The sequence below is a fragment of the Haemorhous mexicanus genome, chromosome Z (genome assembly GCF_027477595.1).
Source record: "Haemorhous mexicanus isolate bHaeMex1 chromosome Z, bHaeMex1.pri, whole genome shotgun sequence".
NCBI lineage: Eukaryota > Metazoa > Chordata > Aves > Passeriformes > Fringillidae > Haemorhous > Haemorhous mexicanus.
In genome coordinates, this window is record NC_082381.1 from 60,597,181 (window position 1) to 60,620,682 (window position 23,502).

At 36.5% G+C, this 23,502-nt stretch overlaps 1 protein-coding gene across 4 annotated transcripts in view; it reads right to left on the minus strand.

Moving 5' to 3' along the window:
• Positions 1–17,126: 17,126 nt before the first annotated feature.
• The window catches only part of KDM4C (lysine demethylase 4C), a 247,259-nt gene continuing 240,883 nt past the window's right edge, over positions 17,127–23,502 (minus strand). For all 4 annotated transcript variants that reach the window (XM_059873485.1, XM_059873486.1, XM_059873487.1 and 1 more), the window contains 2 exons: positions 19,897–19,989; positions 17,127–18,117 (listed from right to left, as the gene is read on the minus strand). In XM_059873485.1, the coding sequence (XP_059729468.1) occupies positions 17,941–18,117; positions 19,897–19,989 (270 nt within the window). In that variant the 3' untranslated portion in view covers positions 17,127–17,940. The remainder of the gene's footprint in view (positions 18,118–19,896; positions 19,990–23,502) is intronic.

Sequence of the window (23,502 nt, forward strand, 5' to 3'; positions counted from 1 at the left end):
ACCACTTCATATATATGCATTATCTGCCTCCAGTCTTAAAAATTAATTTTATCTTGTTCCTATTTTTCCTATCTCTACTATTTTTTAATCTGATTTAATAATATTTCACAGTCTCCCTGATAAAATACTCCTAAAGAATTTTAAATTGTTTCACAAATATTTTCATAAACATGGGTAACAATTGAATTTGTTTTCATTGTCCAAAGCCTTGGGGACATTAAAGGTGTGTAAGTCTAACTTGATTCTAAATGTTTTATTATTTGCTCAGCAGCATCCTTGACAGCACTTTTTTAGCATTAAAACACGATTGGGAATTGATTTCTTGAGTGAATTGTATTTACTTTCCCATACCTGCAGTCATAGGGCCAAAATATTGAAGGACATATAAATCACTGGTTTTCTCTGTTGCTTTGGTTTGGAGGCAGAGTTATGGAAAACAACAAAATCTGATGACCTGAAGATTTAGAAACCATGAAATTTTATGAGCAAAGTACAGCTCAACATATACAGCTGAGAATATCTAATAATTTGCACAGTTAAATGCAGCATCAAAGAAGAATATTGTTGGACAGCACAAGTAGAATTTTGTCCTCTTATGTGCACATAGCCCTCTTTAGCAACAATTAGCATTATGGACATGCATATAAAAAAAGAATTTTACAGAACAAGCGTATACAAATCCTAGTATGGGGATTGCTGGAAATTGGGGAAAAAAAAAAAAAAGAAAAAAAAAGTTTAAATATGCCAAGAGAGAGTTTGTGAGTTGTAGGTATAGAATTTTGTGGTATGCCTTATATGAATTTTGACTGGAAACATTGAAGGATATCTCTAATTGAACTGTTCTTTCCATGTTAACCCCTTTTCAACTTACTACCATGACTCAAAAGCAAGAATATGGTAAAATGAGTAGGGGGTAACATGAACATCATGTTTATTTTTCCTTCCACATTTCCACCCATGGTGGTTGCAGAGTTCCTGTACTGAATCACAGATGAAGCCCAAAGGTAAGACAATGCCTGACTCCTTAAAAAAGCACAGGTCACCTTCTAGTGCAATGTTAACAGCACTTTTTGTGATACCTACGTAACCAAAGGGAAAATACCTTTCTAATGGATTGGTAGAAATGAAATGGATTGTTTTAGTACACCGTCTGTAGTCCAGGCAGTACAGTCCCTTTGGGTATTTAGAAAAGAGTGAGATACCTTGAAAATGTGATTAATTTCTGGCAATTCAGGTAGCTTTCTCCATCAAATTGAGTATGAGACATAAAGATAAAACTTGGTGGTTTTGCACTGGGTTTTATTCTCATTTATTACATGAAAGGGCTAGCACAATAACAATGAAATTCATGTCTAAACTGAACCGTTTTCTCAGCATGTTACCCTTCAATATTCCTAGGTGGCTTCTTTAGAGAAGTGACAGTATTCATGGATTTTCTCTGACACGGGTGAATAAGCTAGACTTTCTTTAAATAAGCTATGGGATCCTGTAGTTCCTTTCTTAGAGGATTTAACCTAGTTAACTCATTATACACAGACAGATATACTCCTTTCCATTACATTGAGCTGAATCCTACACTGTGGCACTGCATGAACTTTAATGATGTGGTTTTATCAAAGCCACAAAACAGTAAGTGTCAGACTTTTTGGAATATCTCCTGACTGCCCATTTATAAAAAACAGATAACACCAGACATTTTTGCCCATGTTTGTGGTGACAGGCTGCCAGCAGAATTAAAAAATTCTTCTGATTTCATGAAATCCCATTTCTGATAGATTCTCTTTGGCAAATTAGCCAATCTTTTTCCTGTCATGAAAGGGAGGCAGAGGTGGATAGGTTAACAAATTCATCGACATATTGCTAGAGTCAAATCTTTAAAACAGGAGTTTTACATACAATGGATGCCATAGCAAGTATGCTATTTCTCCAAACAAAGTTGCAATTGATCTGTCTTGGGAAAAAGAGTAAAACACTGTTCAATGCCAGGGAAAAAAAAGAAAAAAAAAACAAACCAACAAACCAACTTTGTAGTCATGTTTAATAATTATGGGAGAGATTCAGAGCCCATGGAAATCAATGGAACAATTTCAATGCACTTTTGATCTGGCCCATAAATAGAATTGCTTTGTGAATCACTGTGTTGCAGCAATTCAATATAAACTGCTTCAGAGGATTTACTGAACTTCCAGAGAGGAAGTGTTGGAATTTCAAAGAAAATAAAGAAAAACTCCCATATGTGATTTGGATTCTTTCAGAGTGTAGCATTCAGAATGCAAGAGAAATAAGAAGTATGGTTGATATTGTTTCAGGGATTAATTACTTTGGCACTCCTTGAATGCAGTAGCACTGCTCCCCACTACCAGGATCCATTGGTAAGAAATCTTTGCTTTTCTCTCAGGAGCCACGCTGGCTGCTGGACTGATAGTTTGAAGAAACCATATCAGACTGCTAAGACAGGCAGTGACTGAGTGGCTACTATTTACTCAGGGTTTTGGGATCTGCTGTCAGGCTTCTGGACCAAATGAGAATTTACCCTCAGCCATGGCAGATCCCAGGTGTAAAGGCTCTCTTCTGCTTTTTGTGTCTCACTGTCTTTTAGTGTTTCCATTATAAACCAAAGCCTCCTACCATTAATTTTATCTTGAGGATGGGATGAACTTAGAAATGAGCAAAACTATTACCAGAATGGAATATCTTCTCCTTGGCAGCACTTCTATAATCACCTTGAAGATTGCGTATAGACAACATAGTGAGTGTGTCAGGACACTATGAGTTCTTTGCTGTAGCAACTTGAACAAAGCATGTAACTTTTCTAATTATTCCAACACAAGGCTTACTCTCAGCTCCCTGCCTGCAGAAGAGACCTGCCTGAGGGAAATTCAGGTCTATAACATTTCTTTTCCATTTGCATGAATTTGCTATTTTCGCATACCTATTCAGATGCTCAAAAACCCACAAAATCAGTTATTTTTTCCATGTTGTTAAGTTTTATCCCCTCTGCCTCTGGGTATTTTGGTGTGTATTTCCTTGAAACTAGATCCCTTGTTTCTAGGCAAGACCTCTGAGCACAAAAGAAGCAGCAACAATAGGAAATTTTCCTTCTTTTTGCTTGTATTAGTTACTTAGGTTCGGTTTCATTTGGATTGTTACTATCACATTACGTGGTTATGCTACAAATACTAGTCTCCATGCTGCAGCACATCAATTGGTAGTACATAGGACAAAGAAATGTGTGTTCTTTATTTTTTACTTTGCTACCCAGGCATGTTCAGGAATTTCAATTGATTTGGTTCATATTTCCCATTCTTATTTAACGTACAGATCTTCAGGAAAAAGTGAGTGGTCTCCCTGTCTGGAACCAACATATGACCTTCTTGTGTTGGGATAGAGTAAGAAACAGCAAAGAAAAGAAAGGGTGGCCATATAATGAGATACAGGAAAAAAACAACCTCTCAGTGTGTTGGTCAAGTACTAGAAGGATGTCAGAATTACTCATGAAGACTGAAAGCTGAAAGAAGGACAACCTTCTGCTGTGGCACCATTACATTCGTAGTTGGTTCCAAAGTATAACCAGCAATACATTGAATGCCCTAGTGCTGCACCTTCTGAGAGGATGAAATGCTGCAATCAAAGGAGGATATGAGAAGATGCATCAGGGTTAAAAGGAAATCTATGCCACTGTATCAAAGGCAACATTTTTTCTTGCTTGTGTTTATTGTATTTCTGTCTGTGCATGTTTTTTTCGTACTTTCTTATTGATGATTTTAGGGAATAATAAAGAGAAAATTATACTTTTATCTGCTTCGTTTCTCTGCTATACTAAATGTAATGAGATAAAATTCAGATAATATACAAATCACATATGTATCTTTTGAGATTTTAGACACAGACCTAAAGCAATGAATCAAAAACATGGCAAACAATACATGAAAACACTGTAATTGTATTGTTAGTCATACCTTCCAATATTCTGCAAAATTCTGTTGTTGGGTGGGAGGGACGACACACCATCTTGCTATGAAATTCCATACACAAAGAGCAGTCAGCTTTTTCTGCTTCAGACAAATTTATTTTCTAAGGGGAGCAGTAGTAGCTACAGCTATGCTGCCAAAGTAGCAACAAGAGCAAGGTGTTGTCTGTGAGAATAGGGTTGTGACCCCACAGCTAGCAAGTTACATAATTGCAAAAAATATTAGTTACTTCCATCTAGGATATACACGCCAGCCCAGCTATAGGTTATAGGTACACCATGAAATTCACTTTGAAAGACAAGAAACATTCAGGCTTGTGGTCTGCCTTTCAGAAAAGATCAGAAGGCACAGCCATTACCTAAATGCAAAAGCTCTTCATACTTCTTCCAAGCATATTTATTGATTCAGCATATGCAAAAAAAAAAAAAAAAAAACAAACACCAAAAAAACCCCAAAAACCCAAAACAACCAAAACCAAAACAATCAGCGAAACAAACAAACAAAACAAGCAAACAAAAAACCCACCCCACCCCACAAACAAACAAAGACCTGTTACTTCATTCCCCTTATTCTGTTCCAGCAGACAGAGTATGTTCAGGGATTCCCTGTTGGGTCTCTCCTCTGACTGACACATCCAGCTTCCAGATATCCAACTTCCTCAAGATTTAAATTGGAAAAACTTTCTGACTGATAACATACAGCCCCAGGTCTAGTGCACCCTTCCAATGAATCAGTAAGGAAGGTTAATGACGTGGTCTTACTGCATGTGCAAGAACAGAGAAAAGCTCTCTGCTTGCCAGCAAATCAAAGATCAGACAAGTCTGAGGCAGGACACGTGGTTGCAGCTCTGGTTGTTTATGTCACAGCAGGAAAAGGATCTTAATAAAAGAATAACCTACATACAGAGGGTGCATGATGTGTCCAAGTAGAAAAAGTGAAAGAACAGGAGATTTACAGCACAGTTCAAAACTACTTCTCCTGTTATTATTCCTTTTACATAGCTCTCAGGATTGCTGATATTTCCAGGCTAGAGGGGTTGTGTGGCAGAGGATGACTATCCTTTCCTGAGTTCATAATTATCAAATTATTTAGTAAATTATTAAATTATGAGAAGGTTGCATTTGAAAACTAGGAAATCATATGACACATCAAATACATATTCATACTTCTAGAACCTGTCTTCATTACATGCAGCCAAGCTCCTGTCCCTAAGTAGAGGAGAACAGAGGAGTGTAATGGTAATGAAAGAGGGGAACAGGATGTCCAGTAGGGGTGAAAATGCCCCATCCCTGGAAACGTTCCAGGTCAAGCTGGATGAAGCTCTGAGCAATCTGTTCTAGTGAAAGGTGTCCCTGCCTATGGCAGGGGCTTGGACTAGCTGATCTTTAAAGGCCCCTTCAACCCAAACCACTCTGTGATTCGTGTGAAACTTAAATCACAAAGGTACTTTTCACAAAGATATCCAGGACTGCTCTCTGAGCTCATATATTTATTTCATAACAAGTGCTGAGAAGGTTCAGTTCTCGAAGTATCAAATGAATCATACTGCCACTGCTTTTATTTAGAATATGAAAAGGCATTCAGCACTGTGCAATTATTAACATCGACTTTTCTACACCCTGCCTCCAGTAAAAGGCCAGTGTCTTCAGTCTTTCATTTCACTAGCGTTGCAATCTGTCCTGCAGTCAGACGGCTTCAGTAAGCAGCACTAAAGAGCTCCAGCACCAGCTCCAGCACCCACTCTCTGGGGTTACTCGCTATCTTTTAAATGGGGAAAAGGAAAGGGACAGATGCAGCTGAGAATCTCAGGTTGCAGAAAGATCAAGCCAGCCACAATTACTAGTATATTCATGGGCTAAACCCTTCAGTTGAGATTTTAATTACATTAGGACAACTAATTTTATTCATTAGAGCTCAATTAAATTAATTTGAAATTCAGGATAGTAGCATTGTGGTAGTGCAGCCATATTAAAGTTGAAATATAATATCTTCTGATTGCTTTCCTCTGACTGAATAGTGCTATTTATACACAGAATTAATATACAGACATCTTCTTTAGCAAGACAATGAAATTTTCCAAGCAAAACTTTGGATATTTTTATCTAGAGCCATCATAAACAGACTTCCCTTGAAGATAAAATGGAAAACCATCTGTTTTCCAAAAAAAGAATTTCATGGTAAATATTTCCTTTATGTTATTATTGATAATATTTTCATTTTCTGACCACAGAAGATAGTCCTTACCCTATAATCAAAACATACATACAACTAGCCTTATTCAGTCTGAGGTTTTTGAAGCACCCACCCCTTTTTTTACAGCACAAAACTGCAGCAGAAAGAAACACACCTCCTGCCTTAAAACAGTTCTTGCTATTCCTGAGGTATTTCAGACAGATGTTGGTCTAAAATTTTCTTAAAGACCTTCAGCAACAGAGATTGCACAGTGCATATCACAGCAATTTTTTTGTCTTAACAGAGCTGCCCCTCAACTGGCAGGAAAAGCAAGGGACTAAAATTGCATCTCTGCAGGGTCATTTATTACTGACTTGTCTGGGTAACCTGTGTGATTTCAACTAAAATCATCTCCATCCCCCTTGGCATCTGTGTTTAGGATTTCATTATGCATTTTATAAATCTTCATGTTGTTACTTTAATTAGCACAGGAACTGCCAGCAAAGCCAAGCCACAGCTATTAAGATCCAGCCAGGCTTCCTTAGGCAGGATTCTCCCTTGGAAAGTAGCATTCCAGTCACACTATTCGTGATTAACTGCTCAGGATTTCTATTCACCCAGGGAACAAGTACTTCTTCACGCTAACTAAGTTTGGAAGAAAAAAATCTCCTTTGGTGAATGCAGCTCCCTCTGTTCCCCCCCTGCCCCCCATCTTTGTAGTAACTTTGTATCCAAATGTAGAGAGCCACATCTTGTGTAATGAGAAAAGTTTGATCTGATGCCAAAATGCTTACAAACCAAAGAAGCTATTAAAAAAACCCCTTAACTGGGGACTTAACTATTGAGCAGGGTCTGGTAGTTTCCTCCCAAATGCAAAACCAAAGTTGTCCCTGCAAGTCTGGTGGGGAAGAAGCATTTACTGCCTCAATGACTATTTAAACTAAAAGTCTGCTTAAAATTAAGTTTTCAGAGACTTCTTTTTTAAAATGACAAAAAGCTTTCATTTAAGACTATGTTCCTTGTACTTCATTGCAGAACACATCCAATCTTACTAAATCCCAATGAGATTAAGGAGATACATTGTTCATGCCACCAGGCAACCAACAATCAAGTCACAAGAGGAGCAGAGAGCAGAATGATGACAGGCCACTGCAAGAAAGACAGCTTCCAATTCATCACCAGTACCAGCCACTATGATTTAGCCTTAAACCCTTCACCAAGGGAGGAGATTCAGCTTTCTTTAGACCTTTAGTGGGATATTTTCATTCCACTTTAACTGAAGGTATTTTCCACATTTCAGCTGGAATTCAAAAAATTATCTAAATCATGTGTTTTCATATTGCATGAAAAAAGAAGAGAGGAATGGGCTTTCATTCCAAATTAGACGTGCATTGATCTATCTGTCGCAAGACAACTTTCTGAAGATGAGGTTTGTTTTATTTATTTTTTTTTTTTTATAGTTAGTTTAAGTACATTCCTTGGGTCTGTAGGACTTAATTGAGATTACTCTAATTTTCTCAAAATTTTTTTACTAAACCCACATGACTAAAGAATTGATGATTGCATCTGCCAACTAATCTAAAAGGAGAGAACCATTAAGAATTACTTTGCTTTATACTTTCTTTTCTAGAATGTGCATTTTCAGTCATTCAAGAAAAAATTACTTTCCATTTATGCACTTGAAATGCCCAATTCTACGCTACAAAAACATGATTAGAAGAGATAGGGCTAAGAAGCATATGTATTCCCTTGTTTTACTTTGCTTCAAAAGCAGATAATCAGGATTAATTTTGCCGCAGAGAGTCTTTAATGAATCCATAAATTCTATTTAAAATTCAGTGAACATTTATTCCAAATACTTTGGTTCCCTTCTATGATCTATGCATTATTTTATTTCTTCAGTAATGTATGCTCAAGTCAAGCCTCTGCTGTGCTATAAGATCTCCTCCCGCTTTCTTATTTCAGTGCTTTCAAAGCTTGAGAGACAAAGGAGATACCCTATTTTGCAGGAATCTGTCATATTTTATTTGCAAAGAGTTTCCTTAATTTTTGCAGCAGCCAGCTCTTTTCCTATAAACAAACAAACAAAAAACTCACAATCAAATAAAACCTCCAAACACAAACAATCCACCTGAAACAAAGTACTCAGACAGTTGTCTTGCATGTTTAGAGTAAAAGATACAGGTTACAATTGAAGGATGCGTGTTACATTGCAGAATTAAAAAAAATTCAACTGCCTCAGAAGTTGTATCATGGATCTCACGTCTGAGAGTAATTTACTGCATTTTTCATGTAAAGACAAATCAAAAATTAGAAACTGGAGCTAAATTAATGCTCTATTTCTGCAAAAGTGACCATTTGTCGCTAAGCATAATCCCTTATCTAAAAGGACTGCTAATGACAAAATCACTATCAAATGGAATGCCATCACAGCTTCCATTAACTCTCTGGGGAAGCTGCTAAAAGACTTTCAGTTCAAAAGATTATACCGCTGATGAGTTTCTGAAGTTCTGAATTTTATCTGAAAATATACACATAGAAGTATATTTTACATTCAGAGGCTGCTGTTCCAAATGTCCAGATACACAACTTGGATTTTCTTCTGTTACTCTTTTCTTATGAAAATTTTGCTTTAGAATTAGGTCCTTCTATAGAGATGTGGGAATAAATTTGGTAAAAATCAGTTCAGGAAGTACTGTGATAGAAAGTAACAAGGAAAAACTTGCTTTTTCTGGATATATTTTCATACCAACCTGTAAAAATTGATGTTAAAAAAAGCCACCTTTTAGTCATACATGTAGTTCACAAAATTTTTACAAAAATCATTTTTTAATATAAAAATCGCCAAGTAATTATTTCTAATGCAATTATGGACTGATATTCTTGCAGTATACACCACAGAAAGATTAAAAGTAGAACAAGAAGGATATTCATATGCTGTACTGATTTAGCAAGGATTCTTGAGATATTTCCACTCTGGTCTGAACCCCAAAACTACACCCTAACAAATTCCAAAAGATTCAGAGTACAGCATGTAATGCACACTTAAAATCTTAACTCACTATGCAGCAAAGCAGGAGAAAATCAAGCACATGATAGAAACTAAGGAGGAGTTTGCCACAGACACTACAGGAGTATGTACGAGCTGCATAAAAGGTAAGAATATTTTCAGCCATCAATTCTACCCTGCCCTTTGCATGTTAAAAACTGCTCGGGAAGGGAGCACCAGAGAGAAAGGGAGAGATTCTACAAGGCAATTATATTGTCTAAGGGCTATATGCAAAGCTTAAACCACAAAATCCAGATAAAAAGAAATGGAGCAAAATGCAAAACAGTATTTTTGCCATAGGGAATACCACATAATTCACTAGAGAAAATGGATTACATGGCCTGACAACAGTAAGGGGATGCCAGAAACTGTTCTCATAGCAGAACTAAGCTATAATTGCTGTATTGTTATAATTTTTATTGGGCAAAAACTTGCAGCTTTCACTCAGTCAGCTCTCGCCTTAGTGTTACATAGCTTTTAATGAGTAATTTTGGCCAATTCTCCATTTGAAAAATGTAGTATTATTCTCTATGAAAACTTTTGACCTTCCTAATTTAAAGCACTGTCAGACATGTCAGACAAATTGCTGCAATAGTATTTGTTATGGAGTCAGAGCTGCTCTTTCACGACAACACCAGGAAAAGAGTAGAGACTTGCACGTCCCAGACTTGAACTATCATTTCGTCCTTTATTTCCAAGGCATGAGACTGGCAAGGAAGGGGAGAAGACAAGCCAGAGAAGCTGTGAAACTGGTGAGCATACCTTTGATATATCCCAGCGCATCTGGTAAAAAATGGCCAAAATGGCAAAAAAGGTTGGCAAGCTGCACCAACCCTTTTGGATACTGCTTGCCCAGCAAACACAGTCATGTAGGACCCTCCACTGGCCCAGAAGTAACATCTCCTTTTCAACTGGAAACTTTTAAACTTGCCACTATGATCATTTGCTTTAAATCACTGAGAAATCAATTGTGTTGACGTACCAGTATGTGTTCCTCCAGGGCCTCCTTTAGTGGCTATCATGTCCTTTCTCTTAAAACACATCATGAAATTAATAATTCAGATGGCAAGTGATTACCCTCCTGGGGTTTCTCAATTGGTTTCTCCTGTCTTTTTAAAAAATTACTAATTGACATGAATTTTCTCATTACTATCTCAGCAGTTTATTTGATGGGCACTTCACAAGGAAACATCTACAATAAGATTTTTTTTTTATGAGTGCCTATAGTTAAATAGCTTTGGGGGAGTGTCACAGAGCAAAGTGCTAGAATTTGAGAGTATGCGCTCTCAAATGCACTCAGATCATGTTTATGTAGAGTAGGGGTTACATGTGCCCCTACAGCACTTGTCATCCCCAGCAGTGGAAGCCCAGTAATATAGCAGGTGAATTTTCCTGAGACACAATCTTCTTTGATTACTCCAAAACCTTAGAGTGCTGTAGCACAACAGTACTATTACATATCAGACATCCACCTTCTTTGGCAACAAAGATCTTGGAAAGCTTAACGGTTGTTTTAAATCCTCCTTTGGTGTTTCAAAAGATGGGGGGAAAAATTCTGCATGCATGGTTGTGTCTTGGTCCAGCTTGTTCTCTAAGCACACAGCGATACTTACACCACTGTCTCAGGGGTATCCTGCAGCTCAAAGGTCTTTTTGCAGATTTACCTCCAATTGCAGCACCTATCTCATGCAGCCTCTGCTTGACTTTCCCTTGGCCAAAAGGAGCTACTGAAAAATTTCATTCATGTAGCTCTTTCACAAGGTATTGTTTCACAACATACCTTACATTTATTTTTCAAATGCTCTTAACTGAACCAGCGTACATAGTATCACATCCACTAACTTCTCTAAGCAAAGACATGATCTCTGGAGACCTGCCCAAAATCAAACAGGAAGATGGCATCAAAGTTGTGAGCTCTTCTTATGATACACTGTTCTATGTTGCTTTGTTTCAGTGGATAACAAGGGTGAGAGCATTGAAAACCTAATGATTTCTGGGTTTAGCCTACAGGACCACAGTTTCCTGTAGCTATGTATTTATTCAGTAGTCTTCAAAATGCAGTAGTCAGTACCCATTTTGTTATCTGAGATAGCACTGATCCCCATCTACAGACCATAGCAGCATATACATGAACAAGCGAAGCAGAACATATTCCACACCTCTCAAGCCAAGTCTTAAGGCATTAGATAGATTAAAGTCCACAGAGGGAGCATGGAGACACACTGGAGACACAGAGTTCTTCCCAGTCCAGAGATCTCTGTCTCTTGCATCTTGGCTCCACACTGTTGTCACAGAAAAACAGGAAGTTGTCCTTTATTCTGTTAGTGTATTTGGAGCTGAAAGAATTTTAGCTCCTTTTTGACTGCTTTTTGGTGTGGGGCTTTGAAGTGGGAGATACAAAACTAAAAAGCAGAGAACAGAGTGGCTCCATACCTTCTTTTGAGAGGAGAGAACACTTGAAATAACAAAAAGAGGTATTCAGCACAGAAATCTATCTTAATGCCATTTCAATATGCCAATAGGAAAAGGAAACTGTTAACTGCTCCTTTCTCTTTACAACTAAAAGACAATAAATAATGAATTCACTTGTTCCTGCTTTTACTCTCCTAATAGGACTCGAAGAAAAATAGCAAGGTCATGCAACTCACCCTTGGTTGCCACATCTTGACTGGACTAAGGTTAGCAGCTTGGTAAGCAGCTTTTTTATTATTTATATTCACTACATTTGCCCACACAGAAAGGAAAAGGTGGATTGCAATGGACTACTTTTGATGTGGAAGCTTCTCAAAGATAATTTTGTTCTGTTACATTGTTCCTTGAGCCTTTTCTCCTCAGTAATGTAGCATGACATTGCCATCAAATGTTAGTACTGTGCCAAAAAAAATGCCTTTGGGAATGCAGTGCCTCGTCTCTATTCTTCCTTGCTTTTAACTCCTGTGCATTCCAAAGAGTCATTATGGTGATTCTTTTCTACAGTTCATCTAGTGACTGGATCTGTAAGGAACATATGAGGAAGTTTAAAGCATTATGTATCTTCTGGGAAAATTTTGGCTTTGGCTGTATACTTCGTATTTTGCATCCTTAACTTGAGCATAGTAATTTAAAAGCACTCAAACACAAAACCTGTTTTTTCCTAGTAACCAATCTGGGAAAAAAAATTTAAAATCTCATCCCATATAACCGACTTTCCATCTGTACAGAAGGACCAGATCCTTAGGAGAACAGAGATAACTGCTCCTTGAGTTCATGCAGTAATTGGCTTCAGGAATGTTCCTAATGATGTTCCTAAAGGCAATAATTCAGTAATTTGCTGGTACATTTCACAGCCATTTGCTTATACCACAAGAAATTTGACCCTCAGGCATCCTGGGTTCTGCAGAGACTGAACAAATCTCTTTTTAAGAATCTGGTCCCTCTATTTCTTCTCCTTCCAGCTCCATGAATCCTCCATATTTGCCTCCAACTTTTTAACACTTTTGTATTGAAGCAGTTTGGAGTTCTTTATTTTTCTTGCTTGGTTTTGTTTTGTTTTATTTTTCCATCCTTTTATTTTGATGCAGCAGCAACTTTAGCAAGGCATTGAGAACAAGAGCTTGCCTCTGTGTTCTACTGAAGTAACTAGGGTAGAAAAAAAAAGGACAAAAGGCTCTCCCATACTGCAAGGGCACTGCTGAGCTGTGGTGGTGTTGCATGCACGGCACAGTCCCTCACTGCAGAAGGGCACTGTGGAGCAACAAGCCCTGAAGTGCAGAGTTTCTTCCAAGACTTTACCTCAGAGCCCCAGCCACAGACCATTTTATGACAGCTCAGTCAAAGGACAGCACATCTACAGAAACACTTCACAAACCTACACTAAGATCTAATGGGAATCACTCTTTCAGTCATTCACCAGCAGGTCCCTGTCAAAATGAACTCACTTTCACTGTATAAAGGAATCAGAGAGGTTGCCAAAAAAAGGCCTGGGAAACTTTGGGACAGAAAGAAGGATGATTTTTTATCCTCAATCATCCTCCTCAAAATCATTCCAAAAGACCAAACTGCTTGAGGTAAACTTTCCTGCCTTTTTCAGACACGAACCCACACATAAAAATTTCAGCTGTAGGATATCTAATTTGCCAAAGTTTTTAGTAACTCAAAACAGGCTCTTAAAAAAGTTTTAGCAGCTACCAGCTCTGCCTACAAATCTAAGTTTAGAGGAAATACATTTAAGTGTTGAGAATAACAGCAGGATGGCTGTAGGACAATTCAGTCTGGTAGTAACAGTGAAGTTATAACTGAGTAGACTGTATATACAACAGCTGAGATGAACTCCAGTAAAACTTTTATGCCCTACCATAACATCATAATTTTCTTTTTGCTAGATGTGTCAGAGAAAAATGCTATCTAAGCCATTTGGAATTCAAGACTAGAAGCCCCAGAGATGGCTTTTGAAATGTGAAGGTGTGTGATAAATCTATCAGATAGTTCTGCAATTTTTGAAAGAGATGGATATGCCTTTTGTGCATATGTGCAGGAAAGATTCCTTTTTCTGACTCTATATAAGATTTCTCTCCTACTAATATGCTGTTGAGCACTGGCATTAAATACATCAGCTGGCTAACAAGAAACAGGAAAAAAACACTACAAAATTTATAGACTGAAGAAAAAGCAGCATTTCATACCAGTAAGTGAAATTACAATTTTGTCTTCATCTGCTATCAAAGTTAATAGTTGTGATTGTGCCACTAAACAGAGATGGCTATATTGAGAAACACAGATAGCAAATACAAATATTTGTTATTTAGCACAAATAACAAATTTGTTCTTATTATTGATCATTCAAGAAGAATGTAGCTTATCAGTTATTTTTCCCCATAATGTCTTCTGTATTGGAAAACATTTCACAAAATCATAAAGAGTGGAACTGCATAAAAAGGAACAGCTTTTACCTGGCTCTATTTTACTTATAAATATCAGGATATCATATTAAGTTTTCTGCTACAAAACATTGCTGTTCACTTGCATCACAGTTGGAAAGTATAAACAAGTTTCAAAGCACAAAAAAATTTTGTAGGAATTTTTCTATTACTCTCTTTAATTGAAAAATTTTAACCACCATAGCACAACACAATATATTGCAGAACTCCTATTAAGCATCAACAAAATTGCTTTGCTACAGTAATACAACAGCAAATAGGATTCAAAAGAAGTAATCTTATTTTTATCTAATTCTAGTAATTTGATTTTATCAGACCTTACTTATGGCTGTGGAAACCAGAGTCATAGCATTAAAGCATTCTACTTCACAAACCCACATAAATTGAAGTACTTCAGATTCTTCCTTGATAGTTTTCAGATGAGAGTGAATAAAAATAATTTTGATGTGTCCTGACCAAACCATTACTTTGTGTTCTCATCATGACCCTCAGGACTTAAAACTATACAGAACAGCTACTTTGTTCTTGCATGTATAAGGCAATAGAAAGAACATGGCCCATCCTATCCTGGAGCATGCTGTGCTCTCTTGCTATTAATATTCAATTCTTGTGGAGTTTTTTGGGTTTTGGTTTTTGGTTTTTTTTACTCCTAGGAATACCATGCCAATTCAGTTAGCCAGTCTTTAACAGGGCTTCACTCTTCCTACCCTACAGCATGCTTCCTCACACAGACACTGTAATTGAAATGGTCGCAAATGCTGGCATGCTTTTTCACTAGAAAAGATCTGTCTCTAACACCAGGAGAAAAATAGCACACAGATGTTTTACTGGAGAAATTTGCTATTGAGAATTGGTTACATGGGTAAAAAGTAATCCTGTTTTGGTGTCCGTCTACCTGATTCAGTTTGTGGCAAGCTCCCAGTTTCCCAGAGCATTCCACACCAATGTATTCTCTTATACACCTGAAAGGTCCATAACACTGTCTGTGGTGGAACAGAAAAATGTGACTTTTCAGGAATTGTAAGTGATCAGGAACTGTCTTTCTAGGCCAGTTGTTTAGCCAATCTAGTTTGCAAAGACCATGAGTCCTGAAACAGGAGGCACAAAACTGCAATGATGACAATTACACTTTTCATTTACTCTGAAGTATTTTCTAGTACCTTACCAAGGTCAGAAATTATTTCAGTGCCTTTGAGAAACTTCCAAAGTAAAGATCTTCCTGATGAAAGGCAGAAGGGGAAACAAGCCAACTTTTTGCAAGAATGTTGCATAAAAAAATTTGCAACCCCTTAGTCAGCAAATTTCAAGGCTCTTGAAGAGAAAAATCCACTCTACAGAAATGAAGGGCTTATACATGGTTTTACAACAGGTCATATCAGATCCAGGCAAAGAACATGCATTTGATATCTAGCCTCTCTTGTACCACATAGCATCACCTATCCAATTACAAATTATTTTAATATGCATTAAACCATTTAATAATGCCATAGTTGTTTTGAACCTTCATGGAATATCATAAAAGCTTTCTTACCACAGAACACAGAATTTTGAAACTAAGCATCAGTAATTAGGTGTAGTGAGTTGACCCTGGCCGAGTGCCAGGCACTTACCAAAGCCACTCTGCCACTCAGCTGCACAGCTGGCCAGGGAAAAGATAATACAACAAAAAGTTAATGAGTTAAGGACAGGAAGAAATCACAAACCAAATACCATCTCAGGCAAAACAAGACAAACTGGGGCTATTAATGAATTTATTACTAACAAAATCAGAGCAGGATAATGAGAAGTAAAATCAAATCCTAAAAACACCTTCCTTCTATGACTCCCTCTTTCCTGGGCTCTTCCTCCTTCATTGCAGAGCTACAGGATGACTGAATGGGGCTTATGGTCAGTTCATCACATATGGTTCCTATCACTGCTCAGGGAGAGGAGTCTGTTCCAACACGGGGTCCCTCCCACAGGAGACAGCTATCTATGAACATCTCCAGGCAACAGTTCTCCAGAAACTGCTGTAATGTCTGTCACTCTTCCAGAGAGGACAGTCCTTCAGGCACAGCCTGCTACAGCATGGTCTGTCTTGGAGGCAGCTGGCATTGACTCTGCTGGAAGCTTCCAGAAGCCACGCCTGTAGACCCCACTACCACAACCCAGTCACACAAACCCCATAAAGCATCATTATTAGCTGCACGTAACCACAGAAGGCAGCAGCAATCTTACATTTTGCAAATCTGTCATTAGTTTTTATCTTTTCTTCACAATACCAAAAAGCCTTGATTCTATGAAATATGCCAGACAGCATCCACTGCAACCCAGTGCCTTTAGAGAAAGTGCTATCAATTAGATATACATTCCAATTGTCACAGCTAAGCAATTTCTTAGACTAAAGGAATTCTGAGTGATTTCATGGTACAAGAAAAGATAGTTAATGTAACACAGAAAAGTTACATTGTCACTTGAGGTGTCACATAGCAATTGAAAAGATTTTACTGGCCACTTGAAAAAATAAGAATAATCATGGAAAGGCTTCAGTGAAACAAAGATCTGTATGCCTCAGCATATAAAGGACTGGGTTTTTGTACAGAAAAAATCTCTGGGTCCATATATTCAGTTTTTTTGCAAACAGAGCCCTAGAAACAGCAGTGCTCGGATTTAAATTGGATTTTGGAGGGCTCTTTTTCCTGTGGCAGACAGTCAGAAATCCTGCTGACTGTCCAATTTACAAGAAACAGATTATGTCATTTTGATAACGCTCCCTTCTAGGCTCACATACCCAAGTGTTCAGACAAATTCAGACTTTCTGCTTTCTGTGAAACATTGAAAAAGGTCAAGATACCAAAGACTGAAGAGAAACAGAAAGACAAGAAATGAAAGTATGGTACTTATCAACTCTGCATTTTAACATTAAGCTATGTGAGTATCTTTGTGTATATTCTGTTGTGTTCAGAAAAATACAGCATATATTCTTGATTCCTACATGTATGAAACAATAGGGTTCAAAATCACATCAACAGGAAAATGTTGCAATTGTAGTAAAGCATTTATTTATTTTAAAACATTATTACATTGCTAGAACATTATTTCAAAATAAAAGCTATAATATATTCATTCAAAACTAGGCTGTTAAGCATATAGATTTAAACTCTAATTTTCATACACACAGTGAAAGAAATTTATATTTTACAAGTAGCTATTCTTAACAGACTTATTAAAAACATGTTTAAAAATAACTGCCAAAATCTGTCTCTTTAAATATACAAAATATCCTTTCTGTGCTGAAGATTCCTCCCTTAAAAGCCAAAAATATCTAAGTCAATAGCTGAGTCCACAACAAATCCTAGTGCAAACAGCAGTGACATAAAAATGTAAAAGCACTGCACAAAGTAAGTACAGCCTTTTTGGTCTCAGTACTGTACAATCCTGGTTTTGTTTTAAAAATGTTTTATAAAAACTGCTATTTTTGAACTTAACATCCTTTCCTATGTGTAGAAAAAAGTGAGCCACTGACATTACTTCTGTTTACTAAAATGTCTCCTTCTCAGAACTGTGAATCAAAGAATTCAAAGGGAATTTTACCCGTTATTTAAATGAGAGACTGAAACTTCTCTTCAGCATATCATTTAGTAATCTCTCTTGTTTTCCACTGGTTTTATAATGCAAAATATTACAAATTCTTAAATACACTAACTGATTAAATCAGAACTCAAGTACTTCAGATTACAAGGCTGGTGTATGGATTAGTTCACTGTAAAATGGAGTGTTCAATTAAAAAACCCAATAGCAAATAATGCTGCATGCTTTTTAATCAAGAACCCTTGCTCTTCTCTTGCTTCCTTTACATTCCTTTCTGGCATTTCTTCTGGAATGAGCTTTTTAAGAAGGTGCGGTATCCTGGATCATCCACATATTCATTCTTAAAGCGAGAACTCAATACTCTCTGCCTTTTCTTCTCTCCCAAGATAATATCTGCTCCATAAAACGTGTCTTCAAATCTCATGTCAGAAGCTGTAGACTAAATCCAGACATTAATTACACATACATAGAATTTTTATCTTTCCATATTTTGCATGTCCTATTCAGTATTAAATTCTCCATGTCTGTAGTGTTTATTGGAAACACGTAACTAACATCTGTTGTTAAGTCTGGATTTTATCCAGGGATCACGCAGTCATGATAATTCTAGGTGACAAAACAGTGACATGGAAGTGATGCAACTGTTGGGCAGGTTTGATCCTAGCAGTATCATGTAATATTCACCACCTTGTGTTATTCAGGAAAGCTTTAAATGCAAGGTACTATGTCATGGATGCCTGAAAAGAAGCCAGGGCACTGCCTAATTTGCGAAGAATCAGGGTCACAGTTTGGTCACTTGTCATCACATTTACACCAGTTGGGAATCCTCACTAACAAAGCAGTGGAACAATAAACAGCAAGCCATTTGGGTAGAATCAGGCAAAATATTTTAGACCAACTTACACTGCTGGATCATGGAAGAATTCCCAAGATTAAGAAAAACATAATTTAGAAGAAACTGGTGTCTTTTACATCAATAGATAGGAACAGGATCATAGGCCATCTTTAACTGGCACTGTGTTCAGCACGAGGAGGGGAAGGAGGTGTTGGGCATGGCTTGAGGACTACCCTGTATATTTCTAGAATTTAAGGCACTAGTAAAAAATTAGGCAGAAGTCTCAATAACAGCTATGGTGGTTTTTATTCAGCTGACCAAATTTAATGTTTTTAATCTACAGTTAGCTCCCTAATGAAGTTAATACACAAATAAATAAAAACCCATTGTTTTCTAAAAAATAAATTTTAAAAACAAAGCACAACAAACCCCATTATTATTATTATTATTATTATTATTATTATTATTATTATTGTTCTTATTATCCTTACACTGCAATAGTTTGCATTCTAAACAAAAAAAATGGCAATGCTATGCTTTCCAAGTATAATAAAAAACCCATTAAATGATTTTTTAACATTTTCCAAGACATCTATCTTAAACCTAGTCAAGACACTGAAAGATTTGTGCATATATCCCAAATTCACTGACATAAAGGTTTCTTAACCTAGAATATTTGACCAATGCATTTTGCATCAGAAAGAACTGTCTTAAAACAGGTAAAAACAGTCATCTCCTCGAACAAATGTATGGAGCTACTTTCCTTTTTCAGCCTCTATGAGTTATGCTCTCTGTGAGTTCAACACTTTTCCACTAGGCATACATACATAAAATTGTAGCTGGTGGATGTTGTTTGAAACAGCAGGAAACTTAAAAAAAAGCAGCAAAGATTTGGTTTTAAAACAAAGACTGTGAAATGCTGATAAATCCTGCCAGCAACATTAATGAGTTTTGATCAGTTATATTGTTTCTTACAAGAAGTTAATTGCCTTTTTATTAAAGTAAGGCTTTTAAAATCACAAAGCTCTGAAAAGTTTTTTAAAAATAATACCTGATATAAGCATACTGAAATAAGAGAATGTCTGTCAATTTAAATGTTTACTAACTTGGTCATTTCTGATCTGACAGATCAAACAAACACGTCCTTTTTAGGAGAAAAGAATTATGTCTGACAACAGCATTTGCCTGTACTGGAAGAACAACTAACCATCTCACTAGCAAATGGAGACACATCCTAATTGGGCTGATTTAGCCACTCTGAAGAGCACAGGCTTCACAAAACATGAGTCTGTTTAAACTGAAAATCCAACATAAATCCTAGTATAGTGTTATTGGTCTTTTGAGCATGTATACGTATTAGAGTTAGCATCAGCAAATACTCACAAAACGTGCTTTTACTCTCTTAGGAAGCTCTTCATCCAGTGTATATATTTCTTCTCTCTTCATTACTATTTGAGAACCATCTTCAAACTCCACCTAATTGAAAAAAAATGGGAATTTGAAAACAAAATTATAATTAACTCTTGCAGGAAGTTCCTGGAAATGTTTGAAAATACTTATGTAAGCAAAGAAGACTTATATACAGACATTTTGCTATCTGTTTTAGCATAAAATTATGCTGAAACCTTAAAAATGTTATTTCTTCGGAACTGCAACACGTACCTCATTGAAAATAATATCTGAGCAAAGAGACTTCAAAATCAGCACTGACACATATATAATGAAGTAGAAGTTTTTAGATTAGGAATGCTGAACAGTAACAAGACAGGCAACATTATTTTGCAGGAGTGATATATTAAAATGTCCTTGTGCCATTTTTATTTGTATCTAATTTTTTACTTGCTTCTGATAAATAAAAAATTAATTTTAACATCCTGTGATTCAAGGTTGAGGAAGACCGTGTCAAAAGAAAGTGTGAGTGACAACTAAGGAAATACCAGTTAACAGAATTTTATTGAATCTGATGGAATTTCTTTTAAATGCTCTGTTCAGAAGATGAAAAGCTTTATCATGCTTAGGTTTAGATTTAATCCAATATGAACCCTGTTAGCAGAAAATGAGAAAGGAAATGTAACTAGGTGTGAGGAATGTTAAAATGCTGAGGCTTTGAAGCATTTAAGCTTTTTCAGTAGCTGCTGATTTTTTCCTCTAGTTTAATACTTCATCTAACAGTTGTGAACTTCAGCTATTATCTGTGACTGCAGTTTAGGTCCCACAGAAACTATAATTTAAATTTTGGTATAAAATTAGGTGATTTAATGAGACTATGTGAATGACAACAGCACACTTGACTAGAAGAATAAGCACAACCACAAACACAGAATACTGACTTATCAAAAGTATTATTACAGATACAAATGAACAATCATGCATTTGAACTTGTAAATGGACTGTGTTTTTTTCAAATTAAAAGCTTGCTGTAGCTGAGTATGTCAGATAATATGTGAACAGCGGAAAAATCCATATATCCATTCTCAAAAGCCAGGATACAGACTATAATCTTTAACTTCTTTAAAAACAATATTTTCACTGCAATAATAAGGCTGCACAAATCTGGAATGCATTTAAAATGCATAGAGTACACAAATGGATAACAAAGTCACAAGAGTCATCCTTACTCCTTTCTGCTCCTGTTACTAACCCCATAAGGCTACTCTGTTAGAAGTATGTTAGAGGAACTTAAAAGTCAATTGGCCTTAAGCTTGTTTAATTAAATGATGGCAATCCAGGGTGCAAGAACAGTCTTTCTGCTATTCCTGCTCCTTCCTGCACAATACATTTGGTAATGTTTTTGCATAATGCAGTTGGTAATAATGTTTTGTGCATCCCTAGTGAAAAAACTGGGTAGGAAATTAACTCTGACACTCCATGTGACAAGAAAATCTCTTCTTAAATGGTCAGTATATTTGTTTTTATAGTATGCAGTAGGTTGCAAATACTTCATACCAGAGAATGCCATGCTTGCAGTATGAAATATATTGCACTTTTACAATGAAGAGTAAGTGGAAGTTCTTTAGGTATAATCCAGCATATCACACTAGAAATAATTTGCCTACACTTGATAGTAAACACAAGAGCTTCTCTAAGACTTTCAGTAGTATCATGATTCATGCAAAATATAAACCCACAATCGCTAATAGCTCCAATTCAATTCAGATTGCAGATCCTACATTTCAAATCATCAATTTTATCAAGTAAGTTATTTCACTTGGATTCTGCTGCTGTACTGTGTGATATGTTACTATCTTTATGAGTTTTTTTATAAGCACATCATAAATTAAAGGAAAAGCTGTTAGAAAGCAATTAATGAAGTGAATGGATAATTTAATAAACTCTAACTCAATTGTGAACCTCAATATCAGAAATCATCAAGAAATCAGATGTAGATCATATAATTTCACTTGAGCACCTGCTTCATTTGGCAGGTTTAGCTCTGCTTAGGGATTGTGTAGGATACTGGCTGACTAATGAAAACTGTATGACACAAATTCTGGAGCACTGTGCCATAGCTCCTGCATGCTCAAGTACTGCTGCATTTGGTACAAATGTCTGATGAACATGACAAAAATTCTCAGAATTTTCCAACTAGAACCGATTTGCTTTATGAAATCTAAGAAATCATGCAAATGACTAGATAAGAGAATCTCAAAGGTGCAACACAGATCACACCAGATGAAAATAAACCTTTGTGTATGTGTGAGTCCTGGGAGCTTTTAGACACTGTTTAGAAAGACCAGAGGAAGAACTACTAGTATGTCTTGAAGTTAATCTTGCACCCTTCCTGTCATAAACTTTTTGTTATCTGTGGCCAGAGGCAGCCTCCTCTCTCATCCTGAAGACAAAATACTTGCTTGTCTCTATAGTTCTTTGTATTGCAATATGGACTCCCTCTAATCTTTAAACTTTGTCATTTCTCCCCATGACAGGGATTGTTAGAGGCAATTTACAGGAATTTATGTTTGTTATGCTCAGGAACTCTAAATCTTGCTGAACTTCCACATGCTTATCCATTTTCCTTAAACAAAACTCATTTCATCATGTTGTTCAAAAGGTCTAAAATAAGATATTGTTTGTTTTGACTAAGTCAAATTCCTTCAAATATGAAAGACAACAACATTCATCTAATTTACCTCACAGTATTCCTCAGAAGACTAGTTGCTGAAAAGATTAAATGATTTGAAGATTAATGTTACTATAGAAAAATAATCTTCATACTTTATAAAGAACTTTCGACCTTCACAACACAGCTGCTAAATATAAGGGACGAGGTAAGATTTAGAGACCAGTTCAAGACTTTGGGCATTTGAGCACTTGAATTCGATTGCAAGTCATTGGAAAAGTGAGAAGGTCAATGCAACAAGTAATTTAGCTTCCCTGTGCCTTAATTTATCTAGAGATATAATAGTAAATTTGCCATTTTGGTACAGTAATGTGAGGCCCCCTGATGAAAAGAGTTACATAAGTGAAAATGATTACATATATATAAAAGAAATGGATCTAGGTTCTCATTCTTTCAGAAGTGCTACTATAATTGTGATTGTTTTATTGCAGTTTCCACCATTCACTTAGGTACTCAAAGCTGCTGACTGATTTTTCTCAAAGGCAAGCTCAAAAAAACCAGTACTTGTTACTCTGAAATCAGAAGTCAGCTTTTTAGCTTTGCCTTCAGTGTTCAGTTCCCTGTTGCCTTTGCTGAGGATAAAATGCTCCTAAGATTAATTAATTAAAAAATGCCTCAGACAAATGAACGTTCTGCTCTTCTTCCTAGTGTCCTCCCTTCCAACTTCTTATGAAATGCCTCAGGTTCATTGCAGGCTCATACAATACTTAATTTTATGTCATTAATCGTATAATTAGCCGTGAACTTACAAAATGAAAGTAAACAACTTGCAGAAAATAACAAATGTCATCTTTCAATCTTAATGTTCCACCTCTTTACCTGAGTTCTTAAAGAAAGCAAGTAATTTTCTTGATTTTGTAAGACCAAGT